General features: G+C 38.0%; 2 protein-coding genes across 2 annotated transcripts in view; one reads left to right on the forward strand and one right to left on the reverse strand.

The window, feature by feature from the left end:
* Window positions 1-64: 64 nt before the first annotated feature.
* On the reverse strand, window positions 65-444 carry LOC126506581 (40S ribosomal protein S26-like). Its single transcript, XM_050150265.1, has one exon. The coding sequence runs from the start codon at window positions 442-444 to the stop codon at window positions 103-105; it is 342 nt and encodes a 113-aa protein (XP_050006222.1). The 3' UTR covers window positions 65-102.
* A 5,857-nt stretch (window positions 445-6,301) lies between these two features.
* Window positions 6,302-22,461, forward strand: part of Ncapg (non-SMC condensin I complex subunit G) — a 32,196-nt gene continuing 16,036 nt past the window's right edge. Inside the window, exons 1-11 of the mRNA XM_050149587.1 lie at window positions 6,302-6,519; window positions 7,376-7,576; window positions 7,928-8,156; window positions 10,114-10,259; window positions 10,478-10,562; window positions 11,615-11,807; window positions 12,234-12,383; window positions 14,283-14,423; window positions 16,231-16,354; window positions 19,400-19,483; window positions 19,716-19,895. Of these exons, the coding sequence (XP_050005544.1) occupies window positions 6,409-6,519; window positions 7,376-7,576; window positions 7,928-8,156; window positions 10,114-10,259; window positions 10,478-10,562; window positions 11,615-11,807; window positions 12,234-12,383; window positions 14,283-14,423; window positions 16,231-16,354; window positions 19,400-19,483; window positions 19,716-19,895 (1,644 nt within the window). The 5' untranslated portion in view covers window positions 6,302-6,408. The remainder of the gene's footprint in view (window positions 6,520-7,375; window positions 7,577-7,927; window positions 8,157-10,113; window positions 10,260-10,477; window positions 10,563-11,614; window positions 11,808-12,233; window positions 12,384-14,282; window positions 14,424-16,230; window positions 16,355-19,399; window positions 19,484-19,715; window positions 19,896-22,461) is intronic.

Consider the following 22,461-nt stretch of genomic DNA (forward strand, 5'->3'; position numbering starts at 1 on the left):
TCTTTCTTTCTTTCTTTCTTTCTTTCTTTCTTTCTTTCTTTCTTAAGTTTAAGTTCCATTTTATTTTTCCAAGGTGTTCTCTTCTATCTTTATGAAGCCACTTTACATGGGCTTTGGTGGAGGTCGTGGTGCAGCACCAGCAGGTCTAAATCGTGGTGGGGGCGTTCGGTCCTTCCGAGCTTCCCGAGATCGATTCCTGACTACCTTGCTATGTATAGCACAGCTCACACAGCAATGCAGCTTGACATAGAGTTTGGGGAGCACATAAGCGGCGAAGACACTCGCTTCGGGTATGTCTCTGACAGCAGCCGCCTCTACGATATTCCAAATGACGAACTTCTCAATGGCCTTGTCCTTGGGCACACAGCAGTTAGTGCAGCGAATTGGCTGCACATGGCCGCGGCCCTTTTCGGCACGACCGTTGTTTCTCCTTTTTTTGGTCATCTTGGAGCCAAGTCCTGAAAGAGGCCAGATAACTCAATTTCTAAGAGAAGGCACTGTGCTAATACTAATGTCAAAAGCAGAATGTCATTTTATTTTTCATGCATTGGTATGAAAACAGCACAAGGCCTTCAATGCTTTAGCTCTTCTCTAATACTGAAACATTATTTTCATTACAGGGAAAATTTTAGGTATGTCCATGATAGGAGTCATGTTAGGAAATTCCCCTGGATTGTACCTATCTGTTGAGAGCCAGGCCAACCCAAGGCTCTCATAATACCCAATGAAAGAACAAAGGGAACATTATTTCTGTGTCCTTGCCCAGGGGCAGACTTGGCAGGGTCTGGTCTGGTGCCAGGTCTAGAAACTCTAAGGAAGTAAGGTTTCAGTTCCTGGGAACCTAACTTTTCCTCCTGTAAAGACTGGAGTTATCAGTTCCAAGGCCCCTGATGCTTGGTCTGTCTGCGATGGACTTGATACTGTGTTCTCTTTACACAATTTTGCTTGATTAGCTTCCTGTTGAATGTATCCCATTCCCCCCCCCTCGCCCCCTCCCGCATACAGTGTACACGGTGTTGAATTTCTCAAGAAACTCGCTTGTATGAACTTGTGGAAGAACCCCTGATTCCAAACTTCCCCATTTTCTTTATTATTTCTTATTCCCGCTTCTCTTTCCCATGAACTTAATCACTAGAGAGCAACCTGTTGGTCCAGGTCACTATCATTTGTCTTCCTCCAGAGTATGGCTTTTTTACTTTTCTTAGGAAAAAGATGAGAATAAGACATGATTATGGATGTCTATAATTCAAGGTATATGGACAACTTAACAAAACATGCTTAATATCATTAAGAAAGATATAACTTTTGAAATTTATTAATGTCACATAGTTAAGAAATCCTATTAGTTTACTTCAAGAACTATATTCATATATATGTATATATATCTATATACTTTAAATATGTTATTATTTTCTTTTATCCTACTTGTAGTGAATACATTTAATCAGAAGCCCTCATACGGGGAACGCGAGAGTGGCAAATTCATTCCATTACCCCAAAGCCCCAGCACACAAGAATAAGCAACATCTTAAGCCTTTCATTTTTCACATCTTGAATTAAAATTAAGAAACAAACATGCTTTCAAATTTGGGTTCCGATGGAATGAGACTTTTTCTTCTCTCTTCCTAAAATACACCTCTTTATCCTGAAGATAGGACATATCTGGTTCAGCAGTCTTTACGCTCCTAAAACTTGCTACATTTTACAGAATTATGATTTTATTATCATTTCAATTTTTATTTTTGTACTCAATTATAGATTATATAAAAAACAAAACCAAATGAAGATATATATTTTTAATAACCTGCTTTCTGATTCCATTTAGATGATCCATTTAGATGATTTATGTATGATCCAGGATTATACATAAATTTTACTATTTTTTTTTTGGATTTTTCAAGACAGGGTTTCTCCATAGCTTTTTGGTTCCTATCCTGGAACTAGCTCTTGTAGACCAGGCTGGCCTCGAACTCACAGAGATCCGCCTTCCTCTGCCTCCCGAGTGCTGTGATTAAAGGCGTGCACCACCACTGCCAGGCAAATTTTACTATTTTATGGTATGCAAAAGGATTTAACAGTCCTACGCATTTTCTTTATGATACCTGTTTTGGCTCAAACAAACATAGCAGACAAATATACTATCTTTATTCAGCCAAAAGAAAGAAAAAAGAAAAACAAAGATTGAAAGCTTATCTACTTAAAAAACCATACTGCTAATAAAACTTTTAATTTCAGATCTGGATAGTTTTGTAGGAAGTATTTTTAAGATTAGAGGATTTCTGAAATGGTTGCAATGGATGCAAACATAAACTTCTGTTCTGGGAAATTAATACAGGAAAAGTATTTTAACCATTTTGCAATTAATACTGAAAACACGAGTTCTGGTGAAAGTTGGTTCTCTCCATAATCTGAATTTGTTTATTTGTTCTTGAAAAAGTTCTTGATAGTAAGATTTAAGAAAAATATCCCTTACGGAAGTCTGTTTAAATCTTGGGTATGATATTACAGGCCAAATTAGCCTGGTGTAGTCTGGTGGAGGCCTAAAATTCAGAGTGTTCATGAAGTATTTGGAAGTACCTTTATTAGGCTTGGAGTAGGGTAGGCTAGGGTTGAATTCACATTTCCCACCTTCCCACTCGCAAACATAAGATACAAGAACTCTTAAAAGGTGTCGGGTGAAGATATCAATTCTTTGTATAATTGTTTCAGCTAATTCAATCTCCCCACTAAGAGTATTTTCTGAGAGGGCATGCTCAAACACTACCTTTCCTTTAGCTGGATGACAATATCTTGAGTCGTTGAGTAGCAGGTAGCATTTTAGCTTGTCAGGGATATCATTAGGTTGAGAAGGCATCCGTTTTCCAAAGGGCCTCTGATTTACTCTGTAGTCTTTAAACATTCTTTTGGCTTTATTTACAACACTCACATTTTGATTCTGTTAAATGATCAGGAGATGAAATTTGGGGGCCCATCAGAACAGTGGTTCTCAACCTGTGGGTAGCAACTCCTTTAAACCTTATCTCTCAAAATATTTACCCTATGATTCATAACAGTAGCAAAATTACAGTTATGAAGTAGAAATGAAAATAATTTTATGGCTGGAGGAGTGGTCACCAAACATGAGGAACTGTAGTAAAGGGTCACAGCGATAGGAAGGTGAACCACTGATCTGGAACAAAATAGCATGTAAGCAGAAAAAGTGACAATTTAAGGCAAAACCCTAACATGTAATGGACAGAGGAACCAATGAGTAACATGTATCTAAAAAGACATGCTCTCAGGCAGAATAAACGAGTACCTAGTATCTAAAGACACCGATTTTCTGTGACCAGAAGAGTAAAGGGAGCACTTGCCACCAGAGCAAAACAGGCAAAATTCTATACTTCACTTTTAAGCAACAGACACAAAGATGCTCTCAAACCTAGTTACAGTATCTACTTCATTCTGAAAAGAATACTTTGTTATTTACCTTAAGTCTGCCTTTTAGTGAGATAGGAGGGGCTGCCTTTAAATTGCCCTGTCCTTTTATAATTTTGTTTTCATCTCGAATAGACTGCATCTGTAAGATTTCTCAAAGTACTTTTCAAAAGGCTAACTCAACCCCCCTTTGGAATACGCAACAAAAGAGGTGTATTAAAAGACATAAATTCTACACATACAAGTGATCCCTCTGCTATTTTTCTTATAGTTCCTGTATATATTTCTGTATCAAAACAAATTATCCTCATCTATTCTAAACATTTTCACACATAATTTAGTTTTCAAAAATGACTGATCTAAAATTCAGAATTCAACATAACCTTACAACTAACATGTTATTACTTAGTTTTTGTTATCTAAAGTTTGTCAAAGACATGACATTCCTACACGTATTTGTTCTTTTCTCACAGAATAAAAGAGTCAAGACCTATGTCAGATTATATTGTTTTAATTGAATAAAGCATATTGGAAAAGTTCTCATTATAATGCTGAATAAGTACCAAACCCATACTAAAACCCACGACTCAAATCAAAACAGTCATACTGACCTCTAGTGGCCAGACTCACTTTATTTCACTGATGGTGATAATAGCCAGATAAAATATTGTAAAGATGCTTCGTAGGACATTTTTGTCAACAAAGCAATAAAGGCAGCAAGTATCTACAACACAGAGACATTTAAAGGACACAAATTGTCATAAAATACTGGTATGTTCTATGTTTTAGTTTGCCAGCTTATTTTACGTTAAAAACAAATGATACACACAGACTGTCATTTTATTAGCATTTATTTAAAATTTTATTTATTTTGTGTGTGGCACATGCATGTTTAGGCCAGAGACGTAAACAGTGGGTGCTTTCACTGATTATGTCTTATTTTCTTTGAGGCAGGCTCTCAGTGAATCTGAAGCTGCTTATTTTGGCAGACTGGCTGGCCAGTGAAGTCCTGGGATCCACTGTCTCTCGCACCCACAAGTGCTGGGGTTACAGATGGGCACATCTGATTTTTATGTGGGTGCTGGGCATGTGAGTTCAGTTTCTCATGCTGTACAGCAAGCACTTTACCCACTGACCTATCTCCCCAGCTTCTCTAGTGATCCCCAAAGTGAACAAGGTTTTGTATGTTCACCAGTCACATGAGTCTACTAAGCATCTGAAGTAGGACTTGTGCAAAATAACACCCAGAGATGCAAAGTCTTAGTAAGACAAAAAAAAAAAGCGCGTTATCTTTTTTTAATAATGTATACTGATTATATGGCTAGTGATTTTAAGCAGTAGCATCCAGGCATTCGTTCCCCATCTTTCCTCCTCAGAATGCACATTCTTAGCTTGTTTTTGATCCCAGTGATTAACCTGGGGTATTTTTCTCCAGCTGGACATGGTGATGATTTCATTCCAGGTACCTAACACCACCATAGCTATCACTTTAGCCAGCAAATTGTGTACCTATCATTTTTCAGAAACTAGGAATGGAACAGGAGGATAATTATGGCACACTCCTAGGAAGAAATCTCGGGCACCCTGTCTGTGTCTCAACTTACTCATCCTAAAAGGAGATATAAATAAAGGATTCAATAAAGTAAAGCGCTTAGAATGGTGTCTGTCACATGAAAGGGGTCAATAAATTTTGATAGTATTAGCATATATGAATAAAGTTCTAAAACAGAAGGGGTTTTAAAAAGCCAGTTGCATTTATGGATATTTATAGATGGTTAAAACGAAAACCATTGAAAACATTCATTCATTCATTCCAACATTTACTCATGTGGATACAGGTAAAAATCTGGGAGGTAAAAATGAAAAGCTTCATTCTAACAGGTTATTTCTGATAGGGGAAGGCATCCAAGCGGCTTTGGAATGTTCGGAGAGCATTCTTCCATCTTCGCAGAGGATGCTGAGGTACAGGGCAAGTTCTTTGAATTATGAATTAAGTTGATATAAAACAAACCGCAAGGAAAACCAAACAAAACCCAGACACGGGATTGCGGGTGAACATGAAAGACCAAGATGATGGAGGCATGAACTCCACACACAGATACAATGCTGGTGGTACAAACTATACAAAGGGAAGAAAAGTCTGGCGAAGAAACATGAAGCCTCCCAGTGAGAAGTTAGCCTGGGGCAGCCCTCTTCCTGATACACTTCACCAACGGACACAGGACAGGAGTCACCAGGCGAGGAGCCAAATCAAGTTTCCCATTTTGGAGAGGTGTGTCCTAAGCCCCAGCGGAGCCATTCCTTGGGAGATAATCTTATATAATAACCAGTGCGTGTCTTCGCCAGGACCCCAAAGGTTTTTTTTTTTTTTTTTTTTTTTTTTTTCCCACAGTCTGCGTTCTCTTCCGTCGGTAAGAGTTGTTACGCAGGCGTGTGAAGCAGACCCGGGAAGCTGGAGCATCTCCGAGCGGCTGCAGACTACCTTTACCCCGCCTTTCTTTTCCAGGACCCCCAGACAGCCCGGCCGCCGCCCGCCCACTGCGTCCGCAGGACCAGATCGACCTCAGGAAGCCCTGGCTTCCCCGACCGCCGAGCGCGCCCTCCCCGACTCCCTCAAATATCCCCTTCGCTCCGATTCCCGCGCAGGCAGCGGCGGGTCTTCTCCCCAAGCCGACTACACCGGCGCCACCAGCTCCGCGTCGAAAGTTGAACGCCAGCGTCAGTTCGGCTCCTTGGCGACGACACCACTTCCGGCCACGCCCACACCGAATCTTCACAGCGGGCCACCCCCCTCGGCGCATGCGTACCAGCAGCGGCAATCCAGAAGGGGGACGGGTCGGAGAGTCCCTTGTCTCTCTCGGCTTCCGGGTCCCGCCCCTCGCGAAAATCACGCTGGGTCTCGCTCTCTCGCGAGACGTGTTTCAAAACTGTGGCGGTAACCGCGCCCCGGAGGCTCTCTGACCGGTCGTAAGCGTTTGTCATCGCGGCGCCATGGCGGCGGAGAAGAAGCGGCTTTCTGTGAAGGAGGCTTTTCGGCTGGCACAGCAGCCGCACCAGAACCAGGCGAAGCTGGTGGTGGCGCTGAGCCGCACGTACAGCGCGGTAAGCGGCCTGGCCTCGGCGCCGGCGTCCCCCCCCCACCCCCCACCCCCCGCTCAGCCTTTTGCATTTGCGCGACCCGCGTCGGGGTGACCCGGGCTCAGGTGCTCTGAGGCTTGCCCGAGGTCTCCTGGTCTCCAGCCAGTGTTCGCGACTCCCGGCATCGTCCCCGGCGTCTTCCTTCAGTTTTCTCCACCCCCTTCCCTGGAGCCCCGGAGGAGCGATCCGTTATCCTTAGTTTGGCAGTGACTTGGAGACGCTGGGTTGCGAATTTCAGACGTCCTATTTTCCTTTGGGGGTTTCTGGTTCATCGTAAGAAATCCGACTATGTTATTTCAACCAACTCCTAAGCTTAAAATCCAATTCATTTCACCAAATATTAGAACCCAGCCTTTCCTAGTTATGCTAATCGTTCATCGACTGGAGCTGTGAGCGAATTTGAGGCCGATTTTGAAGTTCGAGAAAAGTAAATACGAACGTGATTAAGGATATGGACTAGGTTGTGGAAGTTAGACTAAAAGGAAATTGCTGGATATTAGGAAGGCCTAAATAAAATGAATTATTCTTGCCGAAAGTTTGTGTTGCATTAATATGGTAAGAAAAGCATTGAGAATCCAAGAGGTTTGAAAGAAAAACAGTCAAAATTTATGCTTTCTACTTTCTCAGAGGTGCAGATTATATGCTGAAGAGAAGTTTGGGCAGGTTTATTTCCCCTTTTCTTGGTTTGGATAATTGAGAATTTCCTAAAAAGGATTTTAGTTTGCCCTAAGGCCAAAGCTTTCAGCAGTGTTAATGGTAGGGCGGGGAATAAAGAATCTTCATTACTGCAGCTCATGGAGCCGTTTCTTCCGTCTTTCAGGGGGATGATAAAACAGCTTTTCAGGAGGAGTTTGTTCATTACCTTAAATATGCCCTGGTGGTATATAAACGCGAGCCTGCTGTGGAGAGGGTCATCGACTTCGCTGCCAAGTTTGTTACTTCATTTCACCAGTCTGATCAGGAAGAAGAGGAAGAGGAAGATGGTGGCATTTTAAATTATCTGTTCACTTTTCTATTAAAGGTACTGTGAAAACAGTACTTTGGGGGAAGTAACGAAGAGAATTTCTCCATGGTGTTTGTCATTTTCCACAGTGAAATACCAGTGGTAGAGGAAATGTATGAGAATAAGTCTTTTATAGGAAATCTTGCCTGTCATTAAGCTGAAAGGGTAATTCTAGTTGTTGAGTTGTTAACTGCCTGTTTAAATTCTCATGTTTGTTGTGAAATTTTTCTGCCTGGAAGTAAAACATTCCTACAGAGAAGAATATGCTTATTTTTTTTAGTATAGCAAATATTTTTCCAGACAACTTGAGATTATATTGACTATTTAAGAACGGAATGTGACTAGGAATAACTTTTTGTTTTTGTGTAGTCTCATGAAGCAAACAGCAGTGCAGTCAGATTTAGAGTATGCCAGCTCATTAATAAGCTTCTGGGGAGTATGCCAGAAAATGCCCAAATTGATGATGACCTGTTTGATAAAATTAATGAAGCCATGCTTATTAGATTGAAAGATAAGATTCCAAATGTGAGAATACAAGCGGTTTTGGCTCTCTCTCGACTCCAAGATCCCAAGGATGATGACTGCCCAGTAGTTGATGGTATGTATGGTTTTCTAAATCTTATTTCAGTATGTTGACTGTTAATTTTTCAGTATTTGGATTTGATGTGTGCATGTATACATGTGTGTGTGGGTGTGTATAAGCACATGGAAGCCAGAGGTTAGAGTCAGACGTTTACAGCTGCTCTCTACCTTATTTTTTTGAGATAACATCTCTCATTACATCTAGAGTTCATCTACTCAGACTCATTGGCCACCAAGCCCCAGGAATCCTGTCTCCTTGTTCCCAGTGCTAAGATCCTAGGTTCTTGCCACTATGCCCGGTTTTTCATGGGTTTGGAGATTGGAATGGAGCATCAGGCTCATGCTTGTACAGCAAGTACCATACTAATAGATCCATCTCCCTAACTGAGCATTGAATTTTTACTTATTCATTATTTATGTCTCTATGTGTTAAGGATAGCGAATAAGGAAGAATCAACCCAATAATTTAAAATGAGAACATATTATCAGTACTTTTAATTTTGCCTTGCTCTTACTCCAGTTGTATCCCTTTCTCAGAGATGGTGATAATTACAGTGAATTTTGGGTTAATTGCCCTATTTGCCTGAAAAACTAAACTTTAGACAATTGGTGTTTGTTTCAGTGTTAAATTTTGTCTGCTATATTTTGATGGACCATACTACATTTTTGTGTCTTTTTTTCCTTCAAAATTATTTCTAGTTTTAGCGTGATATATTTTTTTCTACTCTATTTTAATGTTTTATGGAGTTTATTCTGCATTTTAATGGCCCCTCTAGTTGTTTGCAATTGCTTTGCTTTAAAACAGTGCTAGAAGCAGGGTGTGGTGGTGCCGTGCCCTTAAGTCCCAGCACGCTGAGGCAGGCAGATCTCTGAGTTTGAGGCTAGACTAGTCTATGGAATGAGTTCCAGGACAGCCATGGCTACACAGAGAAACCATATCTTGAAAAACCATACCAAACTAACCAAACAAACAAAAACCCCCAGTATTAGGATTTTTATACATGGCTTTGGTGCATAAATGAAAGGGTTTTGTAGAGTTATACTTAGAGATAGGCTTATAGGCCCCACTTTATTAGACTAGGTGGAATAGTCTAAAAAACGATTTACTTATTAATAGTCTCAGTAATGGGGCATGAAAGTACTCATTGACCATCTCCTCTTTAGTTTCATCACATTTTAAAATTTGATGAGTTATCTAGTATATGTTATTGTTACCCATCTTCATAAATTTATCATGTGATCATCATGAGTTGCTTAATATTGGTGGTACATTTTGAGAAGTATTACTATAAGTGATTTTTGTAACACTGTAGCGTGTACTTGGACAAATGGATTGTAAAGGTCAATCACTCAGTGTGACTTCTGGTGCAGTCAAAAGTTCCACTAAACATGTATGAGATTACTGCCAGTATATTTGGTATACTCTTGTATAGTCAAGTTTTTTTTAAATAAATAGGAGTACACTCAAACAATTGTAAAAGTATATTAAACACATGAATTTATTACAGCCACTTATTAAGGTTAAAAGTGTAAAGTCAAATGTGAACCTTTACAACTTCCCTTCTGAATAACTATTCTAACTGTATAGAAGTTCATTGAGTTGTATAGTCTTTGGGTTTGGTTCTTTTTTAATTTCGGGGTGTGATTTTTGGGAGAGGTAACATTTTTATAATAAAGTTTAAAATAAATCAAAATAATAGGTCCTTATAGAAAACCATATCAACTTAAATTGCCTGCTCTAATAATCTCCTGACTTTTGAGGCTGTTTTCCTTTTTAATCTCCAGTCACAGTATGTTAAATTTTAATTCCATTCTCAGAAAGTTATTGAATTTTTTTTCCTTTTTTGCTAAAAGTGACTATATAAGAGTAGTATATGGTCTCTCTGTTATTTAAAAAATGAAATATCAGAATGTGGACATATCTATGACTTAAAGAACAATTTTAATATTAAAATGTATTACTTTATTTTTAGCATATGTTACTATGATAGAAAATGATTCAAATTCAGAAGTTAGACGTGCAGTGTTATCCTGTATTGCACCATCAGCAAAGACTTTGCCAAAAATTGTGGGGCGTACAAAGGATGTAAAGGAGGCTGTCAGAAAGCTGGCTTATCAGGTAAATAAGTTAAACATCTTCAGAAGGCATGTATGGCATTTTGGAAAAGTCTTGGTAGCAATGATTTTTTTTTTCCAATTAGGACTTTTGAAGAATATAGGTAATTTAGGTAGAGTATTATTGTATTAAATGGATTAACTTCCTGAATAATACAGTATTCATAAGTAAGATATCTCTAAAGTGTATTGAGATTAATGGCTATCTTTTACCTTTTTAAGGTGTTAGCTGAAAAAGTTCATATAAGAGCTATGTCCATTGCTCAGAGAGTACTGCTTCTTCAACAAGGTCTTAATGACAGGTCAGGTAAGATACACATTTTTGTAAGTCAGACTTGAAGTTAATAAAACTATCATTTCCATAAATTTGATGAAACATTTTGAGGTTAAAGGCCTTGGTATTTTGAAGGAACAAGGCATTTCTTTTAGACTTCTCTGCTTTAGGGAGGGGAAGACTATTCTAAATTCTATGTGGTTGCTTTTTTCAGAAATCTGATAGAATCTTTCCTATCCCGTCTTTCTTAGACAGTATTATTGTCTTTCTTAAACAGTATTATTGTGATTCTCTGTAATACATAAATGTGTTCTGTGCATGAGAAACAACAGGAATGAGCAGCCCTGTCAATACCCCGCCCTTCTCATAGGTCAAACTAGAAGATCTCCTTATGAAAGATGTTCTAAACATTCTTGGTTGGCTCTCATTAAACATTTAGTCTCAGTTTTGCTGTACCAAGAAAGCAAACTTGAATTTGTGAATATTGTCAGAGGACTGACGATGCTTTTAAGTCAGCAACTCTCAACCTGAGGGTCACAACCTCTTTGGGGGTCTGAAAACAAATCTTTACATTATAATTCGTAACAGTAGCAAAATTACAGTTATGAAGTAGCAGTGAAAATAATTTCATGTTTGGGCATCACCCCAACATGAAGAACTGTATTAAAGGGTTGTAGAATTAGGAAGGTTGGGAACCACTGCCTTAAATGATACAAATAAAATTTGTTTAATAAAGTATGTTGTGATTTCAATACTGCAAATTGAATTCATATAATAGAAGTCAGCAAGTGAAGTAGTAGATTTCTTATATTCTGATGCTTGATATTCAGTGAGGAGGCAATATGAAGGATTTTTTATTCGGCTATATAGGAGTTAGGTTTTTACTGCTGAACTCCCATATGTATTTTGAAATAGGCATTATCATGACTTAGTAATTCTGCATCTTTTGTTAGCATGCTTTGTTCTACCTGTAGTCTGTTTGTATTGTTAATATCAGTGTTAACATTGACTCAATAAAAGTTAAAACGGGGATAGTGGGGGAAGTCTAGAGTGTACATTGTTCCCTGTCTGCTATGACTCCCCAGATGCTGTGAGACAAGCAGTGCAGAAGCATCTTCTCCAGGGCTGGCTGCGCTTCACCGAAGGAAATATCCTGGAGTTACTTCATCGGTTAGATGTGGAAAATTCTTCTGATGTGGCAGTCTCTGTTCTTAATTCCTTATTCTCAGTGACTCCTCTCAGTGAACTGGTCGGAATCTGTAAAAACAATGATGACAGGTATATAATAAAGTATTTAAATCCAGCTTCCACAATTAAAATTGATTTTCCCTCCTTGTACTTTCAGATTTCATCAGTACCTTTTATCTGTCCCTCATTTCTTTAATGAATGTCTTTTTTCCCTCTGGTACAAGAACTCATTACTTTTTGTCAATTACCGCTTCATTTGTGCCCTTTCATTTTGTAATTTTATTTTTGTATTACACTTACTGTGAAAACATCCCCAAATGTACATTCTTGTCACATTAAGCTTATTTGAAGCATCTTAAGTTTCTTTTTCTTTTAATAATTTTTTCGATGGGTCATTTATTGACTTTGTAATTAAAATACTTAGTTATTGAAGGAAATCTATACTTTATTCCCATTTTTGTTCTGCTTTCCAACTGCCGGTAAAAATAATGCTCTCTTATTCTCTTCTAAATGAAGGAAGTTGATTCCAGTGGAAACATTAACTCCTGAACTTGCTTTGTACTGGCGCACCCTTTGTGAATATTTGAAATCAAAAGGAGATGAAGGTGAAGAGTTTTTAGAGCAGATTTTGCCAGAGCCTGTAGTATATGCAGAGTATTTACTGAGGTAAAATTTTTCTTTTGGTTTGAACTGTACTTACATTGCTGATGTGCCGATCTCATAGCCCTCTTTTTTTTTTTTTTTTTGGTTTTTCGAGACAGGGTTTCTCTGTGGTTTTGGAGCCTGTCCTGGAACTAGCTCTTGTAGACCAGGCTGGTCTCGAACTCACAGAGATCCGCCTGCCTCTGCCTCCCGAGTGCTGGGATTAAAGGCGTGCGCCACCACCGCCCTGCCTCTCATAGCCCTCTTATTTAAAGTCATCGTTGGAAAAAAGTTTTTAAAAAAACTGTTGTATTCAAGTAGGTATAAATGGGTGTGTTCATTGAGTGTTTCTCTAGAGTCTGTTGTGTGGTTAGTATATTGAATGTGTGTGTATACTATCCCTGTCTCAGTGACTCAGCATTAGCAGCTGATTAGTGTGGCTTTCCCTGATAAAACTTTTTTTCTTTATTGAATTTTATCTAATATTCACATATGATGAATTTTTTTCCCCCGAGATAGGGTTTTGCTGGAGTTTTAGAGCCTGGCCTGGAACTAGCTCTTGTAGACCTCTTGTGGCCTCGAACTCACAGAAATCCACCTGCCTCTGCTTCCCGAGTGCTGGGATTAAAGGCGTGCGCCACCATTGCCTGGCCATGATGAAATTCTTAAAAGTTATTTTGAAGCACGATTAATAAAAACTCAGAGAAATTGGGGTTCAGCCTGAAGGTCAGAAAAGCAAAATAGCCAGCCACTGGCTCTTACCTCTATCTCAGTCTGAAAATGGTGATCCTGCCTCCAGGAATCTCAGAACGAGACTGAGTCATCAAGCTGTCTCCTCCCATTTTATAATCCTCTCTAGTTCTAGGATTAAAAGCGTGTACCACTGTTTCTGGTTTCTATGGCAAGCTAGTGTGTCTGCTGGGATTAAAGGAGTATGTAATTGGTGGCTGGTTTTACTTTTCTGATCCTCAGACAAGTTTTATTTATTAAAATACAAGTGAAGTGCCACTACATTGTTCTTTGTAAGCTGTACAAAAACAGGTATGATGGTTAGATTTGGTGCATGGATTGCTGTCAGAATCATAGGATAGTAATATATGGCTAGTTTTAGTTTAATGTCTTTTTTGATTAATAATACACTAAATAAAACAACTTACTTTTAAAATTTTATTTTCCTAAATTATCTGTCTTGGCTAATTCTATGTCAACTTGACCTCAGCATTTTGGGAGAGGGAACCTCAATTGGAGTAATGGTCCCACTAGATTGGCCTGTGATGGTACATTTTCTTGATTGATGGTTGATTTGGAAGGGCATAGCTTACCATTATTGGGCTGGTGGTCCTGGTTCTATAAGAAAACAGGCAGAGCACGGCATGGGGAACAAGCATTTCTCCATGACCTCTACATCAGCTCCTGCTGCTAGGTTCCTGTCCTGTTTGAGTTTTTGACATAACTTGTTTTAGTGATGGACTGTAGTGTGAAACAGGAAATAAACCATTTCTTCCCCAAGTTGCTTTTTGTCATGATGTTTTATCATAATAGACACCCAACTAAGACAATATAATTTCTACTTCACTGTAAAATTATATTAAAAAATACTTAAAATTCAAATGTAGAGGTAAATTTATTCTTTTATCCCCAGTCCCATCAATCATTGTAGAGTTAACAAAATATTAGAGTGTGCATTTTTCAAATCTTTTTCTCTACGTGTTTTAAATGCACATGTAAGTTTCCTTTTGAAAATAGAGCATATTTTATACACACACACACACACACACACTGTTTTCTGGGTTTATTTTTTTTGACCTGTATATAAAATCATTATTTGTAGGTATGTGGTATTACAACACTATTTTGAGTGCCTTGTGTGCTTTGTAAGTGCACTTCCACTGAGTTATATCTACTTTATTCTACTTATTTTAGTTACGTCCAGAGCATCCCAGTAGTTAATGAAGAACAGAGAGGTGATTTTACCTACATTGGAAATTTGATGACAAGAGAATTTATATGTCAGCAATTGATTCTAATTATAAAATCTCTGGATACCAGTGAAGAAGGAGGAAGGTATGTCTAAATGTTAACTAACATTTGATCTAATTTCTTTTAATTTCATTTATTTAGTAACCTACCTTGGTTTAATTTTTAAAAGATAATTCTGATTTTAATTTTAGTGTAACTATAAATGATGATGATCTATCCTCTGGTTAATCAGGCTTTTTTTTTTTTTTTTTGGGGGGGGGGGGTTCAAGACAGGGTTTCTCTGTGGCTTTGGAGCCTGTCCTGGAACTAGCTCTGTAGACCAGGCTGGTCTCGAAGTTAATCAGGCTTTTTAAAGAATAATTTTTATTGAATAATTTCATATCCCTCTCAAGACTCTTCCCATTCCTTTTGATTCTCAACATGTTCCTTCTACTCTGAGCTCCTGCTTCCCCATTATGGGCAGCATTCCACAAAGTGCACTCCAGAAGAAAAATGATTCTCCCTCCCCTAGTAGCTATCTACTGTGGTTGCTTCTCAGCTGGGGGGTGGTAGGGTCTAAGGAGCCCTCACCCCATCTGCACTGGAGTGTAGGCTGCAGGTCACCTGCAGATAACCACAGCTGCCGTGAGCTCATGAGTGTAACAGCCAAGTCTTGTCTAGAGGGCATCTGGGCAGCTTATTACTCCCTCTTAACTCCCTGGCTAAATCCCTACGTTTAAATACAGTTTGTTACAGTATGACTAGATCTATCTAATCTAGAAGTGCTATAAAATTTTCTCTTTCCCATTTCTGTATATTGAAACGTATTTACACACATATAGTTAATTAATGTCAGGGTTTAATCTGAGAAATATGTTAGGTGATTTTGTTGGTGTACAAGCGTAGTATATAAATTTAGATGTTATAGGTTAATTGTTCATTGTGGTCTTTTGGTATATAATTAGAACATGACAAAGTATGTATGCGGTTGTTGCAAATATAACTTTCATAGTAGTAGTATGCTGAGTATACGCTATGGTAAAGGTAAAGATTACCATATAACTGTGATAATTATATAAACCAGTAGCAGTCATTTAACATTAAGTATGATGTGTTGTATATAATTGCATATACTATACTCTTACATGTATGGCAGTATATGTTTGTTTACACCAGCATTACTAGAGAAATGGCTTTTACGTACAGCATTATTAGGGTTATTAAGCATTTGATATATAATGGTTTTTATACTCATAATGATTTTCTGGGACTTCCATTGGGTATGTGGCCTAATGTTTACTCAAACATCATTATGTGGCACATGATTGCATATGTATGCGTGTTTCTGTGGGTATATATGTATATAATCCTAGTATAATTCCTCAGAGTAAGTAATTTCCAAGTTTTTGGTTTAAAATATTTATTGCAGAGAAAACAAGTAGTGCTATCTAGAAGATTTTATTCACCACTCCACCCCCCAATTTTTGGTAATTTAAGATCAAGGTATAAAAATATAATTTATATGTGTATTTTTAAATCAGTTGGAGAATATGAGGGGTTTTTTTTAACCTAAAGTTTGTATGTATGGAGTTTTGTACTTATATTTGTAAACAGAAGTAAAAACTAAAACAGATGTAAAGAGAAGTGTTTAGAGAAAATGTATTTTCAGTTGGCAAGATGGCCCAGGGGTTGAAGGTGCTTGTTGTCAAACCCGATGATTTTCATTTGATTCTCGGAACCCTCAGGGTAGAAGGGGAAAACTAATTCCTGTAATTTCTTCTCTGATCTCCACATTCAGTTCTAGGCATGTGCCCTCCCACGTATGCACACAGAAAATAAAGAAAAAATGTTTAAAAATATAAATAATGTATTTTGTCGGAGTGGTAGTTTAAAAAGATCTTTTTGATTACAGGAAACGACTGCTGGCTATTTTGCAGGAGACTCTTACACTGCCTACAACCCCAATTTCCTTAGTTACTTTTATTGTTGAGATACTCCTCCACATCATCTTAGATGATAATAAAAGGATACAGATTGTAAGTGTTTTTCTTTTTGATATAGTTAAGAAACTTTGATCAGTGACATCCAAGAGTCACAATTTCTCTTTAGCACCCTTGCCTTTGATTGTTTTATTAGTGTTGTCCAACATGTTGCAAAAAGGAAGAAGAGTATGTTTTTCTTACACAGTTTAAAGCACTTCTTTACTCAGCATGCCTGTTGAATCAGTGCAGCAGGTCTGGGAGGAGGGAACAATTGGGATGAGGTTTTATTTGTAATTATTGGGAACTAGTGTGTTGAAGGAAGACTTGAGCTATGTATTCCTCATTTGTAGCGTTGGGTAAGTTTTTAGCCTATTTTACTCATCTGCAAAACCTTATTTTGTAAAAAACCTGATGTATACTTTTAGTAATGCTCATAAAGTGTTTGATAGATACACAAGTCTGTTGAATGTGCTATAGTAGTTCCAGAAATGAGGTCTAACCCCTTGGGGAAAGTTAGCAAAAAGAAATACATTTGTGTTGGTTATTAAAAACCAATTGCTTATTGGTTGGTTCAAAATTAGTTTGTCCAGATCTCTCCTTACATATTTTTTTTAGCTTTTTTTCATATTTTTTATTAAAAAATTTATTTTTTATTTTACATGTCAGCCCTAGCTTTCCCTCCCTCCTTCACCTGCCTCCCTCCCCTCCCCCTCCCCGTCTTCCTATACCATTCCTAGTTAGTGGTTATCTAGGATTTCCTTATTCAGATGGGAGACACCTTTTTTCTGAACTAGTGAATTCCAAGTGACTCTGAAAGGAAAGTCATTATTATTGCTTATTGCTTATTTATTGTGTACTAAAGGAAGAAAAAAATTTTTTTTTTAATTTAACTTCCACAGAACTGAAGGAGTTAAAAATTTTAGATTATAGAGAGTAATCTTAGGGTACAATAATTCAGTTTTTCTACTTTTTAAATACTGCATTAGTGATAATTTGTCTTTAGTATCCATATGACTTAAATTATTACTTTTTAGTCAAATAATACATCTGATTAAACTGTTAAGTTCTTTTGTTTGCTCATTTGGCTTTTTGTTTTGTTTTTATTTTTATTTATTTATTTTGAGATAGGATTTCTTTTTGTGTAGTCTTAGCTGTCCTGGAACTAGCTCTGTATACCAGGCTGGCCTTAAACTCACAGAGACCCTCTTGCCTGTACCTCCAAGTGTGGTGATACCTTGTTTGTATAAATAAAGCTTGCTGCTAGTTAACCATATCACTTCCTGTCTGTCTGTACAGACCTCCAGACCTCTATTGTTAGCTAGTGACTAGCTCTACCCTCTGATTTTTCAGGTAAGCTTTATTTTTACAAACAAGATAGTACCACATTTGAAAAATGCTCAGGGAATTGTGCCAGAAGAAGCACTTGGGGCGGTGACTGCCTGAAGGCAGAGCCAGTCAGTCTAGGTAGGGTAAGTCCTGTGGCATTTGGAACTCAGGTGCCTGTGAAGTTTGTTGCAGAGAGCCTACAATAACAGCAATGACAAAAATCCCAAACTCGCTTAGATGCTTAGGGACTAAGAGTGAAGAACCTAGCCATCTGGGTGGTGACTCTAGTGGGAGCAGCTGCAAAGCCACAGACAAGCGACTCTTTTGTGTGTTTGTGTCCCACATTTGGTGCCAAAATGTAGCATGAGTTCTAATTGGTGTTAATAAAAGCCAAGAGTCAGATATAGGGTCAATGCTGAGAAATGAGAGAGATGAAGAACCAAACCATAGCCACCTTTCCTACTTAGCGTCTCAACAGAAAAGAGACTGAACTCCAGTCTCCTCCCGCTTTATCACTTCCTCTTTGTTTGTACAGACCTCCAGAACTCTATGGTTAGCTAGTGACTAGCTCTGCTCTCTGATCTTCAGGCAAACTTTATTTGTACAAACAAGATAGCACCACACCCAAATGCTGGGATTAAAGGCCTGTGCTACTACCACCACCTGGTGATTATTCCAGTCTTATTGTTCGATCTTTGTATTAGTTGCTGTGTTGTTGCTATGGCCAAATGCCTGTTGTAATGGTTACTCATATCAGCTCGTCAAGATTTAGAATAAACTAGATGACAGATCTAGGTATGTTTGTGAGACAGTTTCTAGATTGGGTTAGACATGATGACACCATTTTATGGGCTAAGGTTCTGAGCTGACAGTGTAAACCAGCATTCACTTTGCTTTTTGATGCTAGTACAATGTGACTGCTTCATTCTCTTTTTTCCATTCCCTCCCCTCAGTGGTAGACTGTTTCACACTGAACCAAAACGATGGTGCCTTCCTTCAGTTGTTTTTGTCCCAGCAATAAGTAACTAATACAAGTGTCAAGAAGCATGGGGAGGAAGTGGGGGAAGGGAAAGGAGAGAGGGAGGGAGGGTTTGTTTTTCCTTGATGGTACAGTCTGTCTTGATGGGGAAGGCATGGTGCTGAGAAAAAGATGAGGCAATTGGTCAGACACATTTTGTTCACAGAAAGCAGAGAGGCGAATCTGATGGTCAGTTAGGTTGTTACTTCTTTTTGGCTTTTTACTCAGTGTAGCTCCCTAGACTGTGGGATAGTAAGGCCCACATTTAGATTGTGTCTTCCCTCAGTTAAACCTCTTCAAAAATACCCTTACTGACATGTCCAAAGGGGTGTCTCCTAAATGATTCCAAATATAGCCAGGTTGGCGGTGTAGATTAATTAACCTTTGCAGGCTATCTCTTCTCAAGCACAGTCACTTTACAGGCAGTTGTTCCAGGCAGGCAGCGTTGATCTTTTATTGCATCTGTATTACTGGGCTGTTCACCGAAAAGAGTCACCATCTTGGGGAGTATCTGAAAACACCCACAGTGACTATCAGGTGATACCAAGTCCAATCAAGTGGACAAGATGAACCAGCACAGTCTTTACTTAGGATTGTGTAACAAATGAGTATGTATGACTTTATCTAATTCTTCTGCTGTCTTTCAAAGATGACATTTGCTTGTCAAGATGACAATTTGATGTAGTGTAGCTGTTTGTTATCATTTGCTTGTTTAAACATGGATTACAATTTGTATTTTGAATTATTACTATCAGGTCACAGAAATTATCTCAGAGATTCGTGCACCCATCGTTACTGTTCGTGTTGATCCATCTGATACTAGAAAAAAGGAACTCAAGGTAAGTCTCTTCTAAATCAAAGATATGCTTTAGTGATGTCCTTGTTGCCTCCTGCTAGACTGCTCAGAAATATTCTCATCAAATCAAGTCTTTAAGTGTTATACTCTAAGGGTATGCAAATCATTACCAGATTACATCTTATATTTGACTGCTTGAATCCTGAGTCTTTTTGATATTGTAACAAATTTTCATGTTAATTTTTGTGTCTGATCAATTTCTATCTTTTTTTTAGATGGCTGAAATAAAAGTTAAGCTTATTGAGGCTAAAGAAGCTTTGGAAAACTGCATTGCTGTACAGGATTTTGACCAGGCATCAAAATTAAAAGAAGAGATAAAAACTTTAGAAGATGCCAAAATAAACCTCCTAAAAGAGACAGAGCAACTTGAAATTAAAGAAGTTCACACAGAAAAGGTATATGACATTTTTTTAATACTAAATTTTAACTAGTATTATATCAACAAACTTATTTTCTTTAATTCATTAAACTACCCAAATGTATTTACTTTGGAGGGAGTTGTGACAATACCATGAATTAAAATGAAAAAAAAAACTTTAATTTTGAAACTTTCGTTTTATATTTTTAGACTTGTGATGTTTGAACCACCTCTTTACATAGCCCTAACTGGCCTGGAACTTGCTTTGTAGACCAAACTCCATTGAACTAATGGAGATCTACTTGTCTATGCCACCACACCACACCTGACATTTTTGGACTTTGAAAAATACCTTTAATTTTTATAGCTAGGACTTGTTCCTTTGTCATGTTTAATTTGAATACGTTCTTCTCAGAAAACTAGTCCTCTAATGATTTCCTTAGGCCTTTTTATTTATTTTCCGTGAATGGTTTAAAAAGGAATTGCATCTATCTTTTCCTTTTGTGAAAGGAGGTCCATGACCTTTTTATTGTTAGGATAAAACATCTTTGGTGAAGAAGTACTCATCTTCTTTGGTAGATGGATATTTGTGTAGTTAGAAAAAAACCAAGCAGCTTTGTTATTTTTCTTTAAATTTATTTATGTGTATGAGTATTTTGTTTGCATGTGTGTATGTGTATTGTGTATGCCTGGTGCTCTTGGTGGTCAGAAGAGAACATTAGAGCCTCAAGAACTGGAGTTTTAGATGGTTACAAGTTGCTATATAAGTGCTAGGACCGGATCTGGTCCTCTGCAAGAAGAGCAAGTACTAAGAACCACTGAACGTCTTCCCAGTCACAACTTTGTTATTTATTTTTAATGAAACACTTGATATTTAGTAATATTTGAAGTTTTTCTATTTTTTAACTTAGTCATTTGACAAATTCTCTTAAAAGGATTATGTCATTGGTCATCAATTTATTTTAGCATATGATAGAATGTATCAGTTTGTGTGTTTTATGTTTTTAAAGATCTTGTCTTTGTATTGAATATACTTATAATTGCACTTATTTTTGTTTGTTCGTTTTTTGTTTGTTTGTTTGTTTTTTTTGTTTTTGAGAAAGGATTTCTTGGGCTGGAGAGATGGCTCAGCCGTTAAAGGCTAGGCTCACAACCAAAAATATGAGAAAGGATTTCTCTGTGTAACGGTCTCGGCTGTCCTGGAACTTGCTTTATAGACCAGACTGGCCTCAAACTCACAGAGATCTTCTGCCTCTATCTTCCAAGTGTTGTGATTAAAGCAATGCACCACCACCACCTGACTATAATTGCACTTTTGATTTGGGTAGTGCTTAAGACAGTGCTGAACAAGCAAGTGTACTGTGTATGAGAGTTCTAGAATTAATTGTGCATCTTTAACTCCCTAGTTATAAACATATGCTAACTTGACACTTCATTTTTCCAGTGAGAATGTCTCATTTATTTTTATGGTCAGTAGCTTATTTATAGTCTGTAGCTTATCCTAGCCTATTAAATTTGAGACAACAATAACAACAACAAAATTTAAAATAATACAACCGGGTGGTGGTGGCACATGCCTTTAATCCCAGCACTTGGGAGGCAGAAGCAGGCAGATCTCTGAGTTTGGGGCCAGCCTGGTCTACAAGAGCTAGTTCCAGGACAGGCTCCAAAGCTACAGAGAAGCCCCGTCTTGGAAAACCAAAAATAAGTAAGTAAGTAAGTAAATAAATAAAATTTCAAATTAAGAAACTGTTTGAAAAAGTGTGATGGTGTATATCTGTAATATTAGTGCTTTCAGTCCTGGGTCAAGGCCATCTTGGGCTATATAAGTGAGGCCCTGTTTTACAAATCCAATGGAGAGTGCCTGCCTAGCACATGGAAGCCCTAGGTTTGATTCCTAGCCCTGTCCCAACCCCACCTGCTTTTTCTCCCCAAGGATAAGGAAAGCATTTGTAAAAGTGGTCTGCCTGATTAATAATCTCTTGACTTCTTTAAATATTGAGTGTCTTTTTGTCTTATTTGGGAGCCATGGCTATTATAATTCTAATGTAATAGATGTTGTGATATCAGGAAACCGGAAACTTTATTGAGAAATGTGTATATGTAAAATGCTACTGGTTTCCCCAGAGGAAGAAGTAGATTAGCCTGAGATGTGAAGAAATTTAACTTGCTCGGCTTTTCTTTGTTATGAGATACTAGCTAAGAAAACAGTTGGGAGGGAAGGAGGATTTTTTGTTGTTGTTGTTTTTGTTTTTGGTTCATAATTCAGAAGTTTCTACATATTAGGGTTGAGAGGATGTGGTAGAATAGAGTGGCTCCTGTTGTGTGATGTGTTACTCTTTTTACTCTTTCGGGGTCCCACCACCCAACTCCCACATAAATTACACATGGAGGCTTATTCTTAGTGAGAATGTCCAGCCTTAGCTTGGTTTATTTCTAGACAGCTTCTCTTAACTTAAGTATCCTGATTACTTTTTGCCTCTGGGCTTTTTTCTTTTCTTACTTCTGTGTATCTTACTTTCACTCTTACTCCATGGCGGCTGGGTGGCAGACCCCTGATGTCCTCCTCTTCCTTGTTGCTCTTTCTATTTATTCTCTCTGCC

Source organism: Alexandromys fortis, unplaced genomic scaffold (genome assembly GCF_014885135.2).
Source record: "Alexandromys fortis isolate MF-2015 unplaced genomic scaffold, M_Fortis_MF-2015_v1.1 scaffold_0, whole genome shotgun sequence".
In the NCBI taxonomy this organism is placed as follows: Eukaryota; Metazoa; Chordata; class Mammalia; order Rodentia; family Cricetidae; genus Alexandromys; species Alexandromys fortis.

Bases quoted from the DNA above. Each gene is read 5' to 3' on its own strand.
- LOC126506581 (XM_050150265.1), bottom strand. From the start codon at position 444: ATGACCAAAAAAAGGAGAAACAACGGTCGTGCCGAAAAGGGCCGCGGC.